At 41.3% G+C, this 24,389-nt stretch overlaps 2 protein-coding genes across 7 annotated transcripts; one reads left to right on the forward strand and one right to left on the reverse strand.

Annotated features, from left to right (window-relative positions):
* The first annotated feature begins 360 nt into the window (after positions 1-360).
* Positions 361-14,540, forward strand: daxx (death-domain associated protein). 4 transcript variants are annotated; one of them, XM_085147920.1, is made up of 13 exons: positions 361-694; positions 1,036-1,138; positions 1,247-1,397; positions 2,208-2,466; positions 3,554-4,003; positions 4,328-4,459; positions 4,572-4,688; positions 5,902-6,133; positions 6,582-6,751; positions 8,104-8,242; positions 8,765-9,299; positions 10,237-10,363; positions 11,343-14,540. In XM_085147920.1, the coding sequence occupies exons 4-13, from the start codon at positions 2,224-2,226 to the stop codon at positions 11,400-11,402; spliced, it is 2,205 nt and encodes a 734-aa protein (XP_085004046.1). In that variant the 5' UTR covers positions 361-694; positions 1,036-1,138; positions 1,247-1,397; positions 2,208-2,223; the 3' UTR covers positions 11,403-14,540. The 4 variants fall into 4 exon arrangements, with proteins under 4 accessions (XP_085004046.1, XP_085004047.1, XP_085004048.1 ...); XM_085147921.1 differs by having other exon boundaries at positions 1,052-1,138; XM_085147922.1 differs by having other exon boundaries at positions 1,065-1,138.
* LOC146492762 (uncharacterized) lies at positions 13,802-18,520 on the reverse strand. Of its 3 annotated transcripts, none has more exons than XM_085147950.1 (2): positions 18,327-18,520; positions 13,802-16,283 (listed from the first exon to the last, which is right to left on the reverse strand). In XM_085147950.1, the coding sequence occupies exons 1-2, from the start codon at positions 18,436-18,438 to the stop codon at positions 15,283-15,285; spliced, it is 1,113 nt and encodes a 370-aa protein (XP_085004076.1). In that variant the 5' UTR covers positions 18,439-18,520; the 3' UTR covers positions 13,802-15,282. The 3 variants fall into 3 exon arrangements, with proteins under 3 accessions (XP_085004076.1, XP_085004077.1, XP_085004075.1); XM_085147951.1 differs by having other exon boundaries at positions 13,802-16,271; positions 18,327-18,516; XM_085147949.1 differs by having other exon boundaries at positions 13,802-16,366; positions 17,377-18,436.
* Positions 18,521-24,389: the final 5,869 nt, after the last annotated feature.

A 24,389-nucleotide genomic window follows, 5' to 3' on the forward strand; every position in this document is an offset into this window, starting at 1 on the left:
AAACGATTTTCCAATCTTCTGCTGTGTAGTTTGGTAAAATCCAGGCAGATCAGCATTTTCTAAAATATTCAGAGTCAGACTGGCTAAAACCCCCCTACCACGTTGAAAGTAGCTTAAACCATCTTTCTTCACCATTCTGAATCTCACATTGAACTTAAACACAAAATAACGGTAAATCTGATAAAAGTTCAAAATATAAAAGTACTAAATGTAAAACAATTAAAGAAGCTTTATTAAGTCAATTAAGTACATTCAAAGAAATAATAATAATAGTAATAAAAGTTGACATCAACGGTACACGTCAGCAGCTGTCCAATGGAAAATGGCATTACTCATCGTCACGAATCTGTCGTCCAATCAGAGGCGTTGATGTTGAGCGGAGTTTAGCGGGTACATTTTCGATCTCGATTCGATAGCACAGCTAAGTGAAGGGGCATTGTTTTGATGAAGAAGATCCAGTCTGATAAAAACGAACGAGATTAGAGGTTATCTCGGGTTTGTTTACCCGGTTCACGAGGCGATGAGAGCCTAACTCGACTTTTTTTCTGGCAGGTTATTTTTTTACTTAGAAAAGTCCGAATGCTAACTAGCCTCCAGAGCTAACGTCAGCTAACTAACTGGAGTGTTGCGATGTCCTGCGGCGGTGCAACGTTTTCTTGTTTCGTTGTCAACTCCAGCGGCTCGTAAAGAACAGGTCGGTGTGTAGCCTACTGTCGCATTATTACGGTGTGCGTGGGCGTGCTTTATTTAACCTTCTGTCTTAAGTTTTCCACCTGTAATGTGCTGTCTGTGTCATCGTTATTAGTTTCACTTTCATGTGTTTAGAAACTGCTATCCCCTGTTTGTTTTCCTATTTTCCGAGTAAACACAGCGGAACAATAACGCTGATCAACCGGCTTCTGTAGCCCTAAATGAAGCATCAAATTCACAAACTCTCGATGCTTCTGTGTTAATGCTGTAATATGGACGCAGGAGTCTGCCTTCCAGTTATTGAAGTTTAACTGGTGATAGAAAATGGTGGCATGTAAATCACAGGTTCACACATCCTCAGGTGAATTGTCTAGGCAACGGGACATTGTTGAAAGCAGTCAACTGACATGACTTTGGAGACTTCTAAGACTTCTGAGGGCCACAGAAGGTATTTTAGCAGTCATTCCAGAAATCCATTACCCAGCTTGGGAATTTGAGTGATCGTGCCCCTGTTTTAGGAAGCTATTTGCTCAGATTAAACTGTTTTTTAATCCAGAGGTAAGGGATCCTCAGTCAGACCTGATTTAAACAGACTCCATGAACCTAACCAGGGGCCTCCTCTATGAAGCAGGATTTGGGGCATAGTGAGGGGACTTCAGGTCAACCCCAGTTTTTAAACCTTTCAAAGGTGCTTCATCTATTATCAGGTAACTATGCTGATCCACAGTAGGTTGTGTTAAAGAAGAGAAGCATACATGTATAAAACCAGTACCTACTGACCATCATACTCTGGTGAGCATCAGTAAAAAATATGGATTTTTATACTCAGCTTTATTCCTGCTTTTTCCCTTTTCACTGCAAGCAATGTTTAAATTATTTCATTCCTTTATTCATGGGTGCAGCTGAAACTGTCTCACACACATCTGCACACTATAGTGTTTATCTTACAAACTAAAAAATTGTAATTATACTTCAGATCCTCCTGTGTCTTTATGGTGGAGCTGTGAAAGTGACAGCTTTGTCAATGCGCACAAATGCATGTGTTCAGCTTTCATTCCTGACTTTAAATTGACTTTTTTGATATTGGAGGACTTTTCCACACATTAATGTAGCACTTTTGAAGCATTTCCTCGTACAGACACACAGTAATTTCATCTGTTGCAGCTGTGGTGCTTTCAGCCTTGCTGTGTGTTACTCTTCATTTTGTGTTCTGACATCATAATTTGTAAAGGTAGTCACTCTGCAGTCATTAGACGTGTCTGTGTTTCAGATCTTTCATGTGAATATGACCTGAACCTTGTTCTCTTGGAAACCAGATAAAAATATCCTGGGTTTGTTGAAGTCTGTTCACAGAGCAGGTCCCTGCTTTGGTATTTAAATAATCAGAAAGGCCCACATGGCCAGAATTTGTCACTTTTTTTGTGCCAATGTAAATATCGTACAGATCTTGAAAACACTGAAGTTCTGATGCTTGTGTGTCATCCTGTTCTGGTCTCATTTGCCTGTTTGTATTTTAGAAAGCCGGCGTTTTGAATGGCGGTGGCTCCTGCCTCGATGGCAGATAAAATCATTGTGCTCGATGAGGAAGACGAAGAAGAAGAGAGTCCTCAGCCCTCCTCCTCTGCCTCCAAATCAAGCCCTGACCTTCAAGCCAAAAATGTCTCGCCGCTCAAAGCTCAGATGCCAGTGCCCACACACATTACCCAGTCACCCTTCGCTACAGCGAAGAAGACCACGCAGTGTCTGCAGGCAGAGAATCAGAAGTTGTTCACTGAGGTGAGTTTATATGATGTTCATGACCAGAACTTAAAATAATGACATTTATGCAGAAGTATTTCATGTGTATGAGACTTCAGATTGCTCTAAGTGCTCAGTTTTTCTGTCTGGGTGACATTGACTTAAAATCTTATCTGTGTGTTTTTAGGCTAATTGTTGAAACATGATATATTTAAATGTTGACTTTTAAATCAAATTAACAAGTGAGATGATCCATGTTTCCCAAATAACACTGTGGGAAACTCAGTGGTGTCATCAGTTAGTTCCTCATTGAGCAGATCAGCTCCACTCTTCTAGACTGCAGCTGGTGGTCTTCACCACACTGGGGGCCTGACCAGCCTGCCTGTAGGGGAAACACAGGAAGGTCCACAGTTCGCTGGTCAGCAGTGACTCAGCTTTCAGAATAAGAGGGGATTGTATGGTGTTTAACCTGTTATATGTTGTCTCATAGTGATTCAGTAAATGCAAATTCCTGAGTACAGTCTAGTTTTGCAGAACATCGTTCCATGGAGTTTATCCCAGCATGAGGCGAAGTACATCCTACAGCCCTACTCCACTGGGTGCAAAACAATTTTATTAAAACAGTCATTTAAAAAAACCCGTTTAGTATTTGAAGGCCCAGAGTTTGTAACATGAGAAAGTTGGTAAAACCATTTCATTTTGATATTTTAAACAAAAACTATAATAAAAACAAACAGTTAAGTTTTTTTTAAATTTGGCTTGTATAACAGTCTCGTTAATAGTGACAGTTTTTTGTGTTTAAGAAATGAACTGATGGGGTGGGTGAGGTTGCTTTAGTTGGAGAGTGTACTGTGAGAGGATATAAACACTGGCATTAAATATGTATGTAATATTCAACTTTATGATCTAAACTTCCTCATAAATCTACCTACTTATTTGAAAATATACAGATACACCCTATAAATTCAATCCTGGGCCACTTTATACTGCAGACGTGTGTTTGAGTCAAACCAGTCTTGCAACATCTGTTTGTTTGTTTTTCACTTCCTTGTTGTTCTCTTTGGTTCCTTATCTGTCATACTTTCTACTTTATCTCATCCTTTTTTTCCTGTTTTCTTCCCTCCAGTTTGTGGAGCACTGCAGGCCCCTCACAGAGGACTGCCCGGAGGTCTTGACCTTCCTCCAGACAAAGCACTCCAAGGCCTGCCCGGACTTCCTGTCATCAGTGGAGTTTAGGAACACCTTGGGACGATGTTTGACTCGCGCTCAGGCCACCCGCTCTAAAACATTTGTCTACATCAATGAACTGTGTACTGTGCTCAAGCAGCATGCCATCAAGAAGAGGCTAACCCTCTCCAAGGTTGACCCTGGGCCTTCTACCTCAACGTCGAGTGATCTTCAGTCTACCTCCGTCACACTCAAAAGTACAAGAAAGAGTAAAGGTAACCTGGACGAAGAGGAAGAAGGTGTGCAGCCGGCAGCAGATGAAGAGCAGCCTTCCACCTCAGGACAGCAAGAGAACAGAGAGGCAGACCGAGAAGAGGAGAGACAAGCTAGAAGAGCTTCCAGGAAGCAGGTTAGTGTGGATTAGGTGCTGCTGTTGAATGAATCTTGGGATTATAATCAAAGTTTTATTTGTATACTGTATATTATATATACAGTTTTATTTGCACAGCACAATTTGCCTCAGTGTTTTTAAAATGACTTCAATACAGTCATTTTAAAAAGGAAAAAGTGAGTAAAGCAGATCAAAGCACACTGGTTAAGGCAGCCATTAAATATAAACTATTAAAAATATAAAATATCCCTCCTTTTTTATTTTTCAGCAACAATCAGGGTTTAACACTTTTGTAGGAAATCACCCCTGATCATTCATGTCTGCCCTGTGTGTTCCTCTCAGATAGCGTACCTGGAGAACCTGCTGAAGGTGTACAACGAGGAGATCTGCCGCCTGCAGCAGGCTGAGCTGAGTCTCACTGACATGGAAGCGGAGGACTCGTTGTTCATCCAGGAGCACAAACTCAAACGCAAGGTCAGCTTCCACTCTCTAATACAGACATTAAAGCTGTAAAAAGTAAATGTTTACTACAGCCTGAGTGGCAGCTGCTCACACCTCCCTCACGTGTCCTCCTTTTTTTTCCCAGATGATGAAGATTTATGAAAAACTGTGTGAACTAAAGGGCTGCAGCACACTAACAGGCCGAGCCATTGAACAGAGAATCACCTACAAAAGCACTCGTTACCCTGAGATCAACAGGAGGGTGAGCTGCACGTTGTTGGGGCTACTTTCTAACCCGAGGGGTGGATTAAGACGCATCTGCAACAGAACCAGGCTTTTTTTGCATTATTATTGGATGCAATTATGACTATTGCATCCAATAGTCACGGTATAACACAAAGTCACTAAGGCCTCCTCATGTAACAGCTCGTCTCCCACGATCTGCTCCATACTTGAAACTATGCTGGGAGATGAAGCAAACCTCCTTATGATTGCATGTGTGGATGTGACATCATGGAGAAGCTGGACTGCCTGTGCAGCCTGAAGGTGCTGCTTCAAGCTGCCACCAGTGACAAAAAGCAAAACTAGAGAAAAGTCATTAAGGATGAGGAGACGGTCTGTGGCACCACGTCCTAAACCCTCACATCTCAGTGAGCGTGTTCAGCAGTTTTATTTATACAGCGCCAAATCACAAAGACAACAGACAACCCTAACAATCGTATGACCCACTGAGCAAGTGCTTTGGAGACAGTGGGATGAATGCTACAACTCAAGAATGCAGTGACGTAGGATTTTAACATTTTTATAATAGGTGAAGTTAATAGGAGGCTGAGTGGGAGCTCTGATGGCCGTTAGTATTTTTCCGATTGCCTGAAAAGACGCCTCTCCAGTTCTCCGGTTGACACTTTCATTTGAAATAAAGCAGGTGAAATGGATTCACATCTGGACTGATTGATATTCCTTAATTTAAATGACTTGATCTTACACTGCAGTGATTCAGTGTTCCCTTCATTTTTTGAACATTTGTTGTTCTGCTCTGTGTGCTCTCAGGACTGCTGTTTATTTTGAGCTCTTCTGAACTCTGTAGCATTTAAACTTGATTCTAATTCAGGTCTGATGCTGTCGTATAATCTAATGAAACATTTGGGTTACATTTTAGTTCGTGACTAATTCAGATTTACTGATAAAATATTCTTGGTTAAACTGATAAAGTTTCTCATTTAACATTAACTGTGAGCATCAGTGTAAAAGAGATTAGGCCACAGATTAGGACCAAGCATAAAAACATTATTGGTTTCTTGCTGCTATTAATGGTTTCTGTCTGTGGTTTCCAAACTATTTGCAGTTCTTTATAAAACACAAACTGGCAGAAACACACAGCGATCACACAGAAGAGATTTGTATCTGTGATTATTTAATTTCACGGAGCTATATTTTCATTCGAGTTTTGTCCTCTGTGTTCCTCCCTTTGTCAGATCGAGCGTTTCATCAACAGTCCCGAGGTACGACACAACCCTCCTGATTACCAGGACATCCTCCAGGAGGTGTTGCGTGCCAACGATCGCCACAACCTCTGCTTGACCAGGAAGCATATAAACCAGATCGCCCAGGAGGCGTTCAGAGAGACCGGGAGCCGCATACAGGACCGCCGTCACCTGGACCTCGTCTACAACTTTGGCTCTAGCCTCACCGACGCCTATAAGCCTGGTAAGATAATAAAGGGAAATGCTGCTGCTCGTGTGGGGCTTCACTGTCTGACTGCACACTGAAGTGTTTCTACTCAGACACAGGCCACAAATCTGAGCGTTGATTTGAATTAAAATATGAATATTTGTTCATGAATTTACTTTAAAGTTTGCTCCACACTTTCAGTTCCTCACTGTTGACATTTCTGCTCTCATTTAACGTTGTGACAGTTTTTATATTGTTTTTGATGTTTAAAAAAATAATTAATAAAATGTATTTTATTTAATTATCTCTCTGATCGTCCTTTCATACGTGTTTAGAAGGATTAGCACTAACTCACAGACTTTTTCCATTCGTCTTCTTTCTTTCTTTATCCACATCTTATCTAAATAGTAGAAAACACCTGGAATATCATTCATGATGTAACTGCTCATCCTCTTGTCTCTCCGCCCTCCACCTCCCTCTTTAGCCACAGACCCGGCTCTGAAGGACCCCTCACTGCTGAAGAAACTGCGGTCGAACCGAGAAGTCGCTCTAACTAGCCTGGAGGAGGTCATCAAGAAGTACGCTGTGAAACAGGACGACACGGAGGAGAAGGAGAGGAACAAACGACTGCAGAAAGACAGGAAGGACAAAGAGGTAACAGAGGAACATCATCACAGCGATAGGTTTGTAGCTTAAACCTATTCGCTGGAACGTTGAAGACAATTTAATTACACAGCAAAGCAAGACACGAGTAGGCAAAGTTCTTTATGTTTCTCGTGCACGGGAGAGAACCGGACAAACGCCGTTCCTTCACTTGACCCCAGTTTCTCTCGTCCGCTCCCCCGTAACACTGCTCTTTTATTGATGGTGGTCTGGAAGTCCAGCAGTTCATCTAAACAAAAGGCACTTAGCCTAAAACAGACCTAGATACGTTTATCCTACCATAAAACAATAAAAGAAGGTACGACCTCTCCCACGCTCCCAGGATGTGGGTGTGAATGCCAGAGCACTCTGGAATGCACACAAAGCCTTTGCAGACTATTAAGGATCAAACCTCTACCAACATGACATTGATTATAAAACTCTAAGCACATATGAGTAGATATTTCTAAGCATAAATGACAATCAACAATATAAACCTGACACGCAGCCGTTTGGTTTTATTTTTATGTGTGAAAACATTAGATTTTAAGTCTTTCTGTCAACATCAATCTGCTTTATTTCTTAAAAAGAATTAAGGTCAAAATTTGTGGTGCATCTTGTGTATTGAATAGCAATGTATTTTACAGTTTAATCTTATAAAGCAGAGGAAGAAAGTATTTTAATCACACAGGGCTGTGAAAGTACCAAAGTAAAGAAGTAAAAATTAAACTCATAGGTTTTACCTTTTCTATTTATTTATGTTCTGATGAGGTATGTTGGAGTTAATAAATAAAAAAAATTGCCAGTGTCAGTAAAATTTGCTGGCTCAGAAATATAAAATACATAGTGGGGAGGAAAAATTGTAATGTGACAAAGAAAAACATTTAGAAGCCTGTGAGTCGTGTTTTTGGGGGAAACAAAGAAACTGGAGTGCTTATTTGTTTCACTAAAGTTTTGTCTCATATTAATCTGAAATTATGAGACTATAAAAGATTTTAGTTTTGTGTTTGTTTGTGCGCTCGTGGCTCAAGAGTTGGGAGTTTGTCTTGTAATCGGAAGGTTGCCGGTTTGAGCCCCGGCTCGGTCGTTGTGTCCTTGAGCAAGACGCTTCACTCGTTGCCTACTGGTGGTGGTCAGAGGGCCCGGTGGCGCCAGTGTCCGGCAGCCTCGCCTCTGTCAGTGCGCCCCAGGGTGGCTGTGGCTACAATGTAGCTGCCATCACCAGTGTGTGAATGTGTGGATGACTGGATGTAGTGTAAAGTGCTTTGGAGTCCTTAGGGACTAGTAAAGCGCTATACAAATTCAGGCCTTTTACCATGTGTTTGTGTCCTGAATCTTGTTTAATTTCCTTTGCTACGTTTCAGGGCCACACGTCAGGAAAAAAAGTGGAAACTGAAGAGATGAATGGCGTGTCTGAGGAGGAGGAAGAGGATGAAGATGATGAATCCTCAGATCCAGACATAGAGGAAGAGATCCAGGCCAGCACTCAGCAGGATGGGCCAGGTTAGACCAAATAAATGTGGTTATATTGAAGCATCATATTGGCTGACAAGCGTCAAATTAGATATAAATCTAATTTCATTGTTCACCAGCACGTAAAAGCTGCATGTATAGAACACAGGAGTGCTCTGTGGTCTGTACCAGGATCTAAATATTCTTATTTTATGAAAACATAACTGAGTTTCTGAGATTTTAAGACACCGCTAGGACTGCTGCTAAGGTTAGCCACACTGTGCTGATAATGTGTAACGTACGATTTAATTATTGAACAGAATGATTAACAATTTAATGTGGCTCATAAACACACAGAGAATTCATACAGACAATGTTTAAACTCATCCATCAGATTGGGCTCAATTAAAGTCTGTTTTTCTTCCCTTTAGTCTGTTTTTTTCTCCCTTTTAAACAACGAATACATTCATACTGTCAAATAAGTGTTATCAGATTTCAAAAACTGTGACCAGATGAAGGGGGCAGAGATAAGAGAAGAAAATATTTCTGTGCCTTTTTTGCTTCTTTCTTTAGATGAAGAAGACAACGAGGACGACGACATTAACGAGGTGGAACAAGCGAGCGAAGGCACCAACAAGGAGGATCAGAACGATGATCAGATTGGACACGTTTCTGCAGGCGAAGAAGGAAGCTTGAAAGATGAGGACGAGCAGGTTACGAGTCCTGCTTCTGATGAGACCAAGTCCCAGATCTCGCCGCTGTCTGATATCCCCTCCCCCGCAGAAAGCCCCAGCCAATCAGAGCCCATGCAGACCGATGACCAGAGGCCGTTATCGAACGGCGACCACAAGAGCTTACAGGAACCTGCAGATTCTTCCAGTCACGAGTCAGTCGTCCTCTCAAACTACAACCAAGGCGAAACGGGCCTCGCAGCAGCAGCCAATGGGAAAGCATCTCCGTCATCGCCAGAAGACGGCGTGGAAAGGTGCGGCACGCAGACGAGCAATGGCACGTCTCCGCCGCCCAGCCCCAGAACCACGAGGAGCCAGAAGAGGAAGTGGGAGGAAAGGAACTCGCAGAGTAGAAAGAACCTAATTATCCACGACAGGTGAGGCTGTCGCTGAGAGGTCAGGAGTCCACGATGAAAACGTGTTTGTGAGATAATTAATAATACAAACAAACAAATAATGACTTATTTCTCAACGTCAGTGTGAATATATTTGATGCTCTTTAGCTTTGTAACTTTTATAACTGTTCTAAACTATCAAAGTTCAGAAGGCAGAAGCAGGTGTTATAATGTGTTTATAGTAATATTTAAAGCTGTAGGAGAGCAGCATGGAGGCCTGCTGCTCTCAGGAGGAACAGTTTTTTACTCCACCATGAAAAGCTGATGAGGCTTTGTTTCCACTCTGCTGGGCGGGTGGGCGGCGTGAACACGACAGTTCAAGATCGACGCAACGGAGCATTTTCAATTTGAAACCATCAGTGCGTCTACTGGGACGCTGAGGCCTTTCACCTTTTGAACACGATGAACTAAAATAGTTTTAATAAACAGAATGTGAAAAGTTTGACTGGTTTTTAATTAAATGACCAAATTTGTATCAGGATGAGAAATTCAGGCTTAATTAAACTTCTTGGTGGTGATTTAACCTCAGAATAAGTGTGGCAGTGTGAAAACACTCATGTTTAATTACCAGTGAGGTAACAGTTGAACTGGAAATTAACAATGGTATCCTAAGACGAGCTCTAATGGAGACCCCGAAATCAGTCGGTCACTAAATCATTTCTCTTGCTAGTATCAAGAGTTACCAGATCATTTCTGTTGTGTTCATCACTTCATAATCTGAGACTCTCACTGACGGCGTCTAATAGACGAGGCTGCATTGAAATGTGTGACTTCTTTGAAAATGTCCAGTTATTTAAATGAGTCATGCTCTCATTTAAATTGTAGTTTCAGCTCTTTGAACTTGAGTTCATGGTTTTATTTCTCTGGGTTCATTTATTCTCTGTACGTTTGTTGATCTCGGCTCTTTCATTCTCCTCAGTGATGCGGACATCCCTCTGGATATGGGCGTTGTGAGCTGCAACTCTCCAGAGACCACTCGAGCAAACACGCCAACGCAGGAAGTGGTCAGCAGCTCGCAGTCGACACCGCCACCGAAGAAAAACAAGGTGGGGCAAACAGAGTCATACCAGAGGAGCTGAGTCACGATTCAGGATAGAAACGATGCAGTGAGGACGACACTTTGAATAAAACACCTCACGGGTCTGAATTTACAGTTATTTTGTCATTTTGACAAACTGTATCAACACAACGGACCTAAAATCACACACAAAACAGAAAAATCAAAGTGGTGAAAAGTGAAATAGGTTTTGCTAAATATGTTTAAATGTTTAACAAATCATTTTTATAGCTTGAAGTCTAAATATACATACGTGTAAATTAGATTTTTTTTTTTTATTTACTTTTTTTTTTTACAAATTTTGTAAACAAGTTTATCCAACTACTTACATTCAGAAGTGTGTATCTGTTCACACAAATTATTTGTGCCACTCTGAAAACTAGTTCCTGTTGCCCACAAAACAGACGGGCACATCACAGGCCTGACAACAGGATGTGTATCACTCCTCCTGTTGTCCACCTGGAGACGGTGTTTACATTAAAGGCTGCCTTTGGTGGTTTTTTGTCCAGCTGTAGCTGCGTCGTTGTTTTGACACACTTCACTCCAAACGAGCTTAATGCCACAAATCTCAAGAATTGCTGTTCTCGCTTTTGACGTCACTCTCAAAACTTTCGTCTGTTACTAAGCAACCAAACGGTGTGTTGCCATATAATTTTGTGATAGGCTGACAAGGTGAATTTTTCCATGAATAGTAAAGGGCGTTGAAAAGCATGGTATGAATTATCATAACTCTGATGTTATTTGGCCTCTCAACACTAAAAACTGGAATGTAGTTGACGTCTTCACTTTTAACACAAGTTAAAATCTGAGGCTCAGCGAGGGTGCGTCTTGTTACCACGTCACCTTAAATTGGTCATGTGATGTGGACACACCGGTACGTCTGTCAACAGCATCAACATGTTTTTATTCTGCTGATACTCAGTGTTTCTCCAGAAGAGTAAATACTTTATGCTGCTGTCTGATTGCAGGTCAACGTGGCGACACAGTGTGACCCAGACGAGATCATCGTCCTGTCAGACTCAGATTAACCTTTAACCTCAGAACTCTGACTACTCACCTGCTCTCTTTGGTCGACTTCCTGAGGTTTCACATTCTCCTCTTCCAGCTCGTGTTCGACGCAGAGACTTCTTTTCTTCAGTTTCTGCAAACTACTTTGACAAAGTCCACGAGAGCCATTTACAGCAGAGGAAGTCTGAGGTTTGAAGCAAATAAAAGCCAACGCGACTGTTTTTGTAAAGAACTGGAATGAAATGTTTGTGATTCAATGTGTATGAACGCCAGCTGAAGCAGCAGGTTCTGGGATGCCTCTGCTGTGCACTACAGAATAAAGTTTTCATTTGATCCGAGCAGGGAAACTCGAGCTGACGCTGACCTCGGCTACTTCTTGCACTTTGGGTACGGAAACTAACCGCCACTCATTGTGTCGCTAAAAATAGTGAAATACATTGTTTTTTTTACTGCTCTGAAGCTGGAAATACTTCACTGGGATTCTTTTTACTCGACCTGAACGCTGATTTGTGGTTGGTGTGTTTTTAGGTAACAATCAGTGCCTGATTAAAATTGAACTGAGCAGTCAGACGTGAGGCCCGGATGTTGAATTTCACTGGTCACGGCTGCTCTGGCAAACTTCCAGTTTGTTTACATTTTTATATTTCAAATCTGTTCTTTCTTAACAGAGCAGGCGGTGAGGTGATGTTCTCTATTAAAGTCTTTCTATTGATGTTGTTTTATTTGCTGCTATTTATGATCTGAGCGAGCTGTGCCGTGGTTTCAGTTGCAGCAACGACAACAGGAAAACATTTACACTGTTTAGATGTTTCCTCTCACGATTACCCTTCAAAATGAATTCAGTTAAAAGGTTTAAAATAAAGTAATTTACCTACTGAGGCAGGTGCTGGTGAGGCTGCAGGACCTGCCTCAGTAGGTCAGGAAACGCTGGAACGGAAACGCTGAAAGTTCTCTTAGCAAACCCCACAAAAAAAAACAATCCCCCACCCCCCCAAAAACTAGCAACAAAGTCTTCCTGCTTAAACATGTTGTGCTGCATCACTCACAGGAGACAAAAGAATTAATCTGAACTAACCAAATCACTTTTGAGTCATTTGTGGGACTTTTGTTGATTTAAAAACTAAAACACACCAGTGAGCCACAATTTTCAACCTTTTGAGGATTTTAAAATAATCCTACACTCACAGAATGTATTAATCTTTGTCTGAAAAGTAGCTCTAAACAAATCCACTCCTCCTTTTGGAGTAGCATATGCTGAAAACTACATGCCCAGCTGTTTTAAGAAATAACTGCACATTTACGAGCCTCATTTCCAGCCGTCTTTAATCATAACCAGCAGTAAAGCGCAGGAAGTTATGACACGTGCAGCTTGTCGAGGGGTCTGTTGATACTGAAATATAAATAACAGCACAAAGTGTGAGTAAAAGATGGATGTAGTCGACATCATCCATTTGTTCCTTAAGTCCTGATATGTCGAGCTGAATGTTTTGGCGAGGTCACGCTGAACCCCCTTTAGGTGGTGACTTGTCAATCATGAAGTAGGCCTGTTTTTCACCAGGTGCATTTGTTTGTCCTCGTTTTTCTAACGAGGATCATAATTTACTAAATAAACGTCAAATTCAAGAAGACCCAAAAGCAGCGACTGAGGCCATAAACCATAAAGTCTTAACAGCTCATAGGTCGATGCAGATTTCTATAGACTGACATCTTTGCAAGTAATCGCCCCCTGCTGGCCGTTAGAAAGATTACATGGTGCTCCCTCGCTGGCTTTACTGTTATTATACAGTAATAACAGTCTGAGCGCCTCTGCGTGATAACCACGTTCTTTCTTCCTGCTGCCAAAGCTCACCTCAGCCTAAACTAAACATGAACACAAAGATCACTGCAGGTCTGTGGACTCTGCGTTTGGGTCCCTTTAGAGATCCTGAACACCTTTAATTATAAATACATTCTGTGCTTTATTAAGGTTTGTTTTGTCTTTTGTGTTTTTGTTCTCGTGTCGGTGCACTGGGCGTTGGGAAAAATTGAGAAATACTTTTTAAAAACCTTTGTTGGGTTGTTTTTTTTGTTTGCTTTATGCAGGTTGGAGTTCAATTGTTTTTCTTTTTTTATTTTTTTTGTAGTAGCAGATCGCCTCACAGGTGAAATGATGATATTTTGGGGTAAAAGCTCTTGTCAGAGTTAATAAAATGACCTGGAATGTTACCTTTGCTGCGATCTATTAGACCTCATTTATGCAGAGGAACGTTTCGTCATTCACTGTGAATTTGTTCCTTTTTTTTCATTTTTGATATTAAAATGAATACTTTTGTCATAAAAGACTCTCTGCTTCTGATTTTTACTTCCATCTATCTGCTTCCGCTTCTCCTTTTCAGGGTCGCGGGGGGCGCTGGAGCCTAACCCAGCTGTCATAGGGCGAGAGGCGGGGTACACCCTGGACAGGTCGCCAGTCTGTCGCAGGGCCAACACACAGGGACAGACAACCATTCGCACTCACATTCATTCGCACATTCACACCTAGTGACAATTTGGATTATCCAATTAACCTATCCCCACAAGCTGCATGTCTTTGGACGGTGGGAGGAAGCCGGAGTACCCGGAGGGAACCCACGCAAACACGGGGAAAACATGCAAACTCCACACAGAAAGACCCCGGCCTGATGGTGGAATTGAACTCAGGACCTTCTTGCTGTGCGGCAACAGTGCTAACCACCGTGCCATCGTGCTGCCTGATTTTTACTTGTAGAATTAAAATATTTTAATGTCAGTTTTTCAAAAGCTGCAGATTGTTTTTTGTCTTTCTTTCAGGTACCCACAGATGTTGCTTCATGTTGTTTGCCCCTTGAATAATTTACAAAAATCAGAATGTTCCATTTAGTCTTTAACAGCTTCATTTAATTATGAAAGCAGTGCAAATAATTGTTCTGTATACTGTATAATGTTTCAGAGGAGTTGTGTAATATTCAATGTAAGAAAAATTGTTAAATTATTATTAAATTATTAACGTAAAGCAGCAGAAAAAACAAGAAAAGAAAGATGGAGAGACAAACGTCTTCTCCTGGACAGGTGAGCTGCTTCCTTTTCCCATGATGCCTATTGATACACCCTACTTAAAAGCAAGGTTGTATCTGGGGTGGGGTGTGACACAAAGTGAAAAGTTAAAGTTAACGTCAGTAAAAAACTATTTCATGACCCAATGAGGCCCAAAATCCACTGTGGTTCACAATTATCTCTGTAAAGGCACACCATTTTTCATAAATTCACACAGCGACAGCCCGCTGCCCGAACCACATCACAGAGAAAAGCGAAGGAAAAGGGGGCGTGGCATTTTGAGGCGGCAGCCTTGATGCAGTGCTGACGAGCTGCACCACCTCTCAGCTGCAGCTTGTGAGGCAGACCTGGAACACAGAAGGAGGAGACAGAGCTCTCTCACATGGGGAGACCCCCGGTCAGCGACCGTAACACCTATCTACAAACTATCTTTGCTGTATGTGGCTAATAGCTTAGCATTCTACTAACTGTGATCACTAGAGTCTCGAGCTTCACATGTACAGAGACGCCAATAATAACGTTTTTCCTCAGCTGGTTTCTCACCATGTGGGGAAAATCGATTTAAAACATGAACATGTTGGTGGTGCACAGAGAACTTCTGTTTCAGGAGTTTTGTCCTCACCATCATTGTGAGGAAAAATTATATCTCAGGATGTGAAAAAATAACAATTTAGTTTCATCTTTAGGAGAAAAGTGAAGGAGCCGGACCCTAGATAAAGTGCCTCGGGTACATGGATGCAACGAGTAAGTCATACGAGGTAGTGGTGTAGCTGGTGGAGGGTTTTGTGTCTGTGTTAAAATGAGACCAATCCTACACCCTGTTTAGCTCCTGGTTGATTCGGAGCTTCATCAGTCTGCGGAGCAGCTGATGTTCTTTCCTGTGATAAATGATTTTCTCACGTGAGTCGTCATGTGCTTTTTCACACGTGTGACGTTATAACATCTTTTCCCAAACGGCGAGGAGCTGAAGGCTTTCTCTTCAGCGTGACTCTTCAGATGCTGTTTGAGACTCCGGCTGTGAGTAAATCTTCTCCCACACTCGGAGCAGCTAAAAGCTTTTTGTCCCGTGTGGATCAACATGTGAGAATTGAGGTCGGCGTTGCGGCCGAATGTTTTGCTGCACCTGGAGCAGCTGTAGGGTTTTTCTCCCGTGTGGATGCACAGGTGTTGTTTCAGATTCCCGCTGTGTGTGAACGTTTTACTGCAGAACTTGCAGCTGAATGGTTTCTCCCCCGTGTGAGTCCTCCGGTGGTTTATTAGCGTTGTCTTGTCTTTAAAGCTTCGTCCACACTCAGAGCAGCTGAACGGTTTCTTTTCCGTGTGAATCCCCATGTGTCTCTGCAGGTTTCCACTGTCCACAAATCTTTTTCCACACTGAGAGCAGCTGACAGGTTTCTCTCCCGTGTGGGTTCTCTGGTGTCTGCTCAGATTTCTGCTGTGACCAAATTTTCTCCCACAGACAGAGCAGCTGAATGGTTTCTCATCAGCATCACCTGATGCCCGAGGCGCTCCAAGTTCACGGCTCACACTCAGCTCACACTCATCAGAATCACTGACGTCTGTGTCTGAAGAGCCTGAAGTTTTCCCGTCAGGCTGTAGATCTGGATCAGGCTCTGGTCCTCCCACAGAGTCACTGACCTCCTCAGTCTGTCTGTGATGAAGCTGTAAGTATTTAGGTTTCTCCTCACTCTTCACAGGGGCAGGGCTAGAAGTGAGCTGGGCGATGACGACCTCCTCCTGTTCATCTTTAACGTCTGGGTCCTCCTGGTCCACACTGGAGCTCCACTCCTGCTCCTCTTTTTCACCAACGATCACTTTTCGGACACCTGGAGGTAAACCTGAAACACAAACTTTAATACCGAGCTCATTTTTTCCTGAAAGCAGTAATATTTTCACACACTGACAGTTTCTTTTGTGTGGATAATGAACATTTCTTTACATGACCATGACTAGGGATGGGTACCGGTATCCGGTGCCATGATGGCACCGGTTCTGACATAAACGGTAGTAATCAGACCGAAAAGCAGCGCACATTTTGGTGCTTTTTTTCAGTGCTTTTTTTTCCCTAAGATGTCATACACTTTGAATTCTAGCCAATCATTTTACGTTTCCGAGGATAGTAGGCGGGTCCAGGTACGTACGTTCTTTTAGAGCAGAGCTACAGATTAAAAATGCCCAAGGCGAAGCGGTCAAAGTCTGGCTGTACTTCACAGCAAAAGATGCAAACTCAGCAGCCTGCAACAAGTGCTTTAAGCTGATACTGTGACACTGTCAAAGGAGGTAACACCTCGAATCCGATGAAACACCTGGCGACGCATAGCGTTTTTTTTAAAGCCGTAAAATGCGCTGTATTTGATAGCTTGCTGCGAGACCTCACACCGTGCACATCTACTGGGTGTGGTGCCTGTTATCGGACCCGGAGTTAGCAACATCCCCCAAGAACCCGAAGAGGAGAGTCCTGGCCCCTAGCCCTGCCAGTGTAGCAGAAATGATGAGGATGATGATGCAGCAGCAGCCGTTCTTCTCTGCGTGAGTCGCTTAAACTTGTTCGTGTGTAATTTACGTTGAGTAGGCTAACCACGTTATTACATTAATGCATGTAAGGTGAACTAGCAAACATCATCATAGCTACATGCGGCTGTCTTCTTGTTTGATGGCAGATACTCCCTTCACCCTGGCCAAAAAGGCTAAAATGACCAAAGAAAAAGTGGGAAACAGTTAAACATGAGAGGTTTTTGGACAAAGTTTGTGTTTTTTCCATTGTTTAAGCACTGCTTCCAGCCAAGAGTGATACCATATATGCCCTATAGCTGCAGAAAAGGCTAACATTGTTATCTTTTTACAAAAAACAGCTGAACATGAGAGGTTTTTGGACCAATTTTGTGTTCTCCATTCTTTAAGCACCGGTTTGAGCACCGTTATCGGATAAAACCTAAACAATACCCATCCCTAACCATGACCATTATTATGACTGATATGCACATTAATATGACTTGTGTGGCTTTCTTGCCCTTAGGTTACATAAACATACAAAACACTTTTGTTTTAAAATAGAGTAACTGGTTGGTTTTTTGCTCCCTTAAGCTGTTGATGAAAAACAACAGCTGGAATATCTGGAGGTTCAAAGATGAGCAGAAGATTTAATTCTGCAGAGAATCCCATTATCAAAAGAAACTGATGTGATCTGCCATTTCTAAAAGTGACAAAATTAAGACTGAGGTAAACTACATGCTGCAGACCCAAGCTGTTAGGTTAAGAAACACGAGCCACACTTTATGGATGATTCCAGCTACACAGCTCAAGTTACTTTGCGTCAGAGAAAAGCTTCCAAAATCAAACTGCAATGAAACACTTTATGAAAGAAATTAATCCACAGCAGGAGACCCCAGAGGAGAGGACACTAAGGAGTACACACCCTTCACCTTTGCCCACATGGACTAGTTGCTACTGGCAATGGACAGGCGATGTTGTCAGGATTCAGTGTTTCACTTGGTTATTACTCACTAAATTTATTACAGGTGCTTTATTTGATGTTTAATTATGTTTTTTTTATGTTTTTATTTGTTTACATGTTTTAGATGTTTGTGGGGAGCTGTTTGCATGACCTTTTACCTCCGAGAAAAAAAATCTTCACAAATACCGAGTCCCTGTTTGTATTCTGTCTTTTTTTATTTAATGCATGTTAATCATTTATTTATTTATTTATTTTTACAAACAACTCGTCGTATTTATTCAGGGGTTTTGTTTTTGGCGATCAGCGTTTCTCCCGTTTCCTCACTTGCTCTGCGCACTGGTGGGAGGAGCTAAGTGGAGGTGACGTACCATCAGAGAGGAGCTAGGACGTTAGCTTATTAGCATCAGCGAGTCTGTTCAGCTGCAGGAAGTAAACTCACCTTCTTTTCTCGGCTTCTGATCCGTCTTTAAGTCGTCTTCCGGTGGCTGACAGTGTCGGTCCACCTCAGCTCCGTCCACAGAACCAGACTGCGGAGGACTTTCTGGATCCATCTGCTAACCGAGCGCATAATCAAGTCCGCTAAAATGACTGCTGTCACTTCCGGGAAACCTTTCAAAATAACATTACAACACGCAATCAGCTTTACTTCCGACATGCTCCATCAAAATAAAAGGTTTTTACCCCAAAAAACACGTTTTAGGTTAAGTTTACTTCACTTTAGTATTTACAGTCCTGCCCTTTTACAGTTTGGAGTGCTCCACTTACCTGGTTTAGTCCCTAAATGTTTCTCTGCCGCAATTAGATACAGAGTTGCACTTTTCCTCACTCAAAAACAATGCTGTTTGCCAATGTAATCAATCCTTTTCACATTTGCAAACCTCAGTTCAACTGGATGCACATTAAACTGTTACCTTCAATAGGAGCCTAATTAGTTGAATGACCTATTGCAGCGTCTAAGGATAATTCAGACTGAATAATCAGAGATCTCAATCTGATCCACTCGTTTTAGGGTGAAGCCTTTAGTTATCAAACTAGAGGCAAAGACTTAAAGAAGTTAAAGAACTATTCGTGCCAAAGCAGATAAGATGAGAAACATTATTTCGGTTTCTTGATCACTTAGAAGTATTTAGAGGTTTGGGGAATTTGACCACATGTCCGCTCTTACATGTTTCTTTTTGCGCTCTCTCTCTCTGCCGTCTTCATCCTGCTCTCTCCCTCTCTGTGCTCCTCTCTCAAAAGTTCAATGTTACAGTGAATAAAGGACACCAATTGATCCATATCAGTTTATAGCAATATTCAAACTGAATACAGGCTGATGTCAGATATAGACAGGTAACATAATTTTGGCTTGCTGTCACCTGGATCTGTAGCTGTAAACAATCACTGAAAACCAATTCGACCAGAATAGGGATTTTTAACGCTATTTGGAGAACAAATAAAAATAAACAGACACTTTATAAGTCACAGCAATGTCAGAACTTCTCTTCTTATTTTAGTTAAGGTGTGTTTTAAATCTGCATCACTGATTTTTGTCATGAAATTACCCTACATTGTCCGTTTGCCACAGCAACAAGATAGTATAGTATATATTATAGTAGATATATATAGTATATAGTATAGTTATTTGTAGTAGTTCTCTAATGAAAAGGGGTCTAAACTCTATGGTTGCATAATAATGCTGACAGTTTTTATTTTAAAGGTGAAAAATGTGTGCAATCTGTGCAATCATACAAGAAAAAATAAATTTTGAATAAATTTTGTGTAATTTTCCCAATTCACATTTTTTGTGGTATTCAAATATATTTATATGTCTGTGTATTCAAAGGGGCACAGAATCCAGTAAGATTAAACAGCAATACAATATTGACTGATGTACATCTGCAGCTGTTTTACATATTAGCTCTCAGCTGGCATTCATTAGCGACTGTGAATCCTACATTAATACTTTGTTTTTCTAAATGGTAACTGTAAAGCGCTTTACTAGTCCCTAAGGACCCCAAAGCACTTTACACATCCAGTCATTCACACACTGGTGATGGCAGCTACATTGTAGCCACAGCCATCCTGGGGTGCACTGACAGAGGCGAGGCTGCCGGACACTGGCGCCACCGGGCCCTCTGACCACCACCAGTAGGCAACGGGTGAAGTGTTTTGCCCAAGGACACAACGACAGAGACTGTCCGAGTCGGGGCTCGAACCGGCAACCTTCCAATTGCAAGATGAACTCCCAACTCTTGAGGTACGATCGCCCCAACTCTACAACTGGTATTTGTTTAATAACAAGTTGAGTCAATGTATAAAATATTAAAAACATGTTAAATACTTAAATCATATCAAAAATTAGGAACTTAGATTGATTCCAACTGCATTCTTTGTATAACCAGGACAGGGAAGAGAACAGACTACAGAGCTATGAGTAGTCAGTGTTTAGTGAACACGATATGGATATAATCAATGCTCACTTCCACCCAGTGCAGTCAGGCAGGTCTGTGTCCACCGCCAGGTTTTCAGCTGTAGGAACGGATGACAGGATTACTCCCCCCGTACCTCATATGTTAGAAGTCTGACATAAAGGATACCTCTATGCTTCTTTTTTGGCCCAGCTAGAGTAGAAAGATGAAAATAAGCCAGTGACTAAATACAGTAACCAATAAAACTCTTTTACACATATGTAAGCTGCTCAGAAGAACACAGAAATAAATATTCCTTCTTGATGAAAACGTATTACTGTGTTTCTTTGCAGGTCTGAATTTATTTGATCTTTTTTTTTATGTGTTAGTTTACAAAAATAGACAACAGGAGAAATCTTTCCACTCACCTCATGGAAACACTTGCATCAAGCATGCCGCAACGAATTTGTGAAGTGATTAACAATAACGGTGAAGCTACTGATGACTGAGTTCATGTTTGGAACTTTGATTTCTGTTTTGGGGGTTGACCCATATTTTTTGGAGGTGCGGTCCTAAACTTCTGATCAGCTGTAAAACAGCCTGTTTCAGTTTAAGCGTTGTTTTCAATAAATTGCATGCTCAAAAAATGTTTTGTCTCACTCCCATTTCTTCTTGTTGCATACTGAAGCTCTACTTGGAACCTTGTTAAGTTCCAACCATGCAAAATAGGATTTTTTGTCATTTTTCAAGTGGTCTTAAACTTTTGATCGGGACTGTATTTGTGCTAAGCTTTAGCACTGACGTACATTTATTGGGAATCTTGAAGTATATAGAGCGTCCCCTCATCGTTACTGTTGAGATGGAATTATTTGAAGTGCCTCAATTTGGACATCCTCCTGTGCAAATCTCCTGTCTGGATGTTTGTAAAGTGTTTGTATGGTATAATGAGAATTGTATGGATCAAATGACATGAGCACAGCATGCATGATTTCATGTTACAGGGTGATGTATTTGTTGGGATTTCTCTAAATAACTTTTTTATGAATCGACAGGAGTTTTTACCTGAGGCATGTCCTGTCTCTGCATCAGCAGCAGCAGGAGGAGGCCTCTCCTTCTCCACCTCCTTTTTCTCATGCCTCATGTCTTCCTCTTTTTTCTTCCTAGAAACACTTTTGTGCCCTTTGTTGGAGTGCTTTAGCCACGATCACATCAGCCTGCTTTGCAATAAGTAATTATGTTAAGTTACACCCGCTGGATGGATGCTGCACTGTGATTGGCTCTTAAGATTAGGATATATTGGTCAGACACAAACAGAGGTGTCTCAGATGTGACTTTGCCTGTGAGAAACAGATATCTGAAAAATTCTGTCCTGAAATAACTGATACAAACCATAAATCGCTATTTTTATTCTCATTTTTAAAGTAATGCAGCTCAGTTTAAAGGGAATTGCCCTAAAACCTCTGACGATAATCGTGCTGAAACTGATTTGACTGATTTTAATTAACTAGTAAAGTGTTTTAGCTCATTATGAAGATGCTGTATTTGATTATTTGTATTTTCTTTGTGTACTTCACAAAATTTAATGTGAAATGAGGTTTTACTCTCTGAGGGTTTTTGATGGTCAAATTAAAAGAATAAATATTTGTTCGAGTCACTGTGGAGACTTTGAGGAACATATACATTAATTCACTAACATTAACATTAAACACTGAAGTGTTAAACATTAAAGTATTGTTTACACTTTACAACTGTGTTACTGTCATGATGGGCTGTGTGGCAGACAGGAGGGTGGACCCAAAATGCAGGACTCTTGGAGACGGGATTCAACCTCAAAATGCAGCTTTTACTGCTGGAAAAATCCTCGATAACTTAAACTCACCAAACCAAAACTCAGAACATCGGTACTACGGACTGAACTGGAACAGAGAAACTAAACAGTAGTGATGTAACGTTCTGTATCGAGGCTTCGAAGCTCGTGTCGAGTAATGGAGGGGGCGTCTCCGCGATGCGCGTATCGAGGCTTGCTTCATTTAGGGGAGGAGCTGAAAATGATGATGTCCGAAGCCTCGCTGCCCGGCTGTACCACGTGACTGGTTCATGAAGCGGTTCAAACTTTGCCGCGAGCTATGACAGCGATATAAACCCCTCAGACTTCATTCAAGATGTGGGTGTTTGATGGAGAGTTGCGGTTAGTGAGTTTGGAGACAGTTTGGAGGTTTATGAGAGTGAGGAGAGAAAGTCAGGAGAGAATGGGGCCAGCTAAGAAGAGGAGGATGTCCTCCCCTGTGTGGGAACATTTTGATTTTATTCCTCCCAACAAGGTATGTAAATTTCTACAGAAGCTGTATTGTCATAATACTGATGGTGCAATAAAACATATGTTAAGCTGTCTTTACTTTTGTACAAGGTGAAGTGTTTGCTATGTGCCAGGGAGCTGGGATATAACAACAACACCTCATCCATGCTTAGGCACTACAGAGCTTTGCATGAGAATAAGGGGAACACCGATTGTGGAGCAAGACCAGGTGAGCCATCAAATGCCATGATAATATAGCATGCAGTAATGTTACTAAATGATATAACAATATTATACAACTGTTATAAGTTACGTGTGATATTTATATTTGTGCTTTGTTCTCCTGAGGAAAGACAACAAAAACAATCTCAAATAGATGAAGATCTGGTTAGCATGGTGATTGAGGACTCCCAGCCATTTAGCATTGTGGAGGACAAAGGATTTAAAAGATTTGTTAAATCATTAAATCCTAGCTATGTTCTCCCCACTAAAAAGGTCATAAAAGCAGTGAAAATTTAGTTTTTACAGAATAAAATATGAACAGGCAGGACTGTGTAGCTGTCTATACCTGAATGTTACAAAAGCACAACCACTGTCCACACCCCAACCACACCTCACCTCACAGTAAATGATCATTTCCATTTTAAGCATTTCCAAATGATCATTTTCCATACTGCCAGTATAAATATACACCGTATACTGCCATCAATACAATATACATGTTTTACACACTCCTTTTGTTGTTGACATTTACAGGCTGTCCAGTAGGTGTCCTACTAGAGCAAATGAAGCTTCAAGAAGCTTTGCGCTGGGGTGAACCAATTGGATGAAAAGCTTCAGTGCTTCATGAAGCTTCATCTGCCCATCACTACTAAACAGGAACAGGAGACAAAACACACAGCATGTAGAAGGTACGACACGACAGAGAACAAAGGAAAACACAGGGCTTGTATACACAGGGGAGTAATCAGGGAATGGGAAACAGGAGGGAGACGCAGCTGGGTGAAATTAGGGCTAACAAGACAGGGGGGAAGTAAAACTGAACACACTAACATCAGACATGAACCTTCAAAGTAAAACAGGAAACAAGAAACAATATACAAAGACGCGGACTTGGATATTCAATATTTTTATATGATATATTTATACATATAATATATATTTATATATATTTATAATTAAAATTAAATATATATATCTAATAATAAAAAAAATGTTTATATATATTTATATACTTTGTAACACGTTTTGGCACCCGTCACCGTAACAGGCGGATCCACCTATTCTAAGTCACTGATAACATTTAATGAAGCATAGAGTAGGTACTTGAGTAAATGTTCACTTTCAAAACATAAATATTTTGCAACTGCAAGTGCTGCTGTTTACAAATGTTTTTGTACTTCTTGTCTTCCTAACATGTAACAGAGTGTTATTAAAAGTTCAAGAGGTTTATTTTTGCACAATCTATATTGAAAACATTATCAAAAGAAGGTATAGACAGTATTTACTTGCTTTTAGGTTTCATTCAAATGTTAGTCTTTTTATTTGTTTCCCCACTTTTTCCCTGTTTCAAAATCAAACACCAGTTTGTAAGAAGAGTATCTTCTTTTTTTAATAGGCAGATAAAGTTTTGCATTTGCATTGGCTAATTTGCCAATTGTATGTTAAAAAAATTTGTATTTTAATATTCATGTGCACTAGGGGCGATCGTGGCTCAAGAGTTGGGAGTTCGCCTTGTAATCGGAAGGTTGCCAGTTCGAGCCCCGGCTCGGACAGTCTCGGTCGTTGTGTCCTTGGGCAAGACACTTCACCTACC

The sequence above is a fragment of the Neolamprologus multifasciatus genome, chromosome 22, assembly GCF_963576455.1.
Source record: "Neolamprologus multifasciatus chromosome 22, fNeoMul1.2, whole genome shotgun sequence".
NCBI lineage: Eukaryota > Metazoa > Chordata > Actinopteri > Cichliformes > Cichlidae > Neolamprologus > Neolamprologus multifasciatus.

What these genes read in the sequence shown, in the direction of transcription:
- daxx (XM_085147920.1), top strand. Translation starts at nt 2,224, where the DNA reads ATGGCGGTGGCTCCTGCCTCGATGGCAGATAAAATCATTGTGCTCGAT. An exon ending in CACCGACGCCTATAAGCCTG is followed by an intron (nt 6,134 to 6,581) that starts GTAAGATAATAA and finishes CTCCCTCTTTAG; the next exon opens with CCACAGACCCGGCTCTGAAG. An exon ending in CGCCACCGAAGAAAAACAAG is followed by an intron (nt 10,364 to 11,342) that starts GTGGGGCAAACA and finishes GTCTGATTGCAG; the next exon opens with GTCAACGTGGCGACACAGTG.
- LOC146492762 (XM_085147949.1), bottom strand. Translation starts at nt 17,417, where the DNA reads ATGTGCATATCAGTCATAATAATGGTCATGGTTAGGGATGG. An exon ending in ATGGTCATGGTTAGGGATGG is followed by an intron (nt 16,367 to 17,376) that starts GTATTGTTTAGG and finishes GGTCATGTAAAG; the next exon opens with AAATGTTCATTATCCACACA.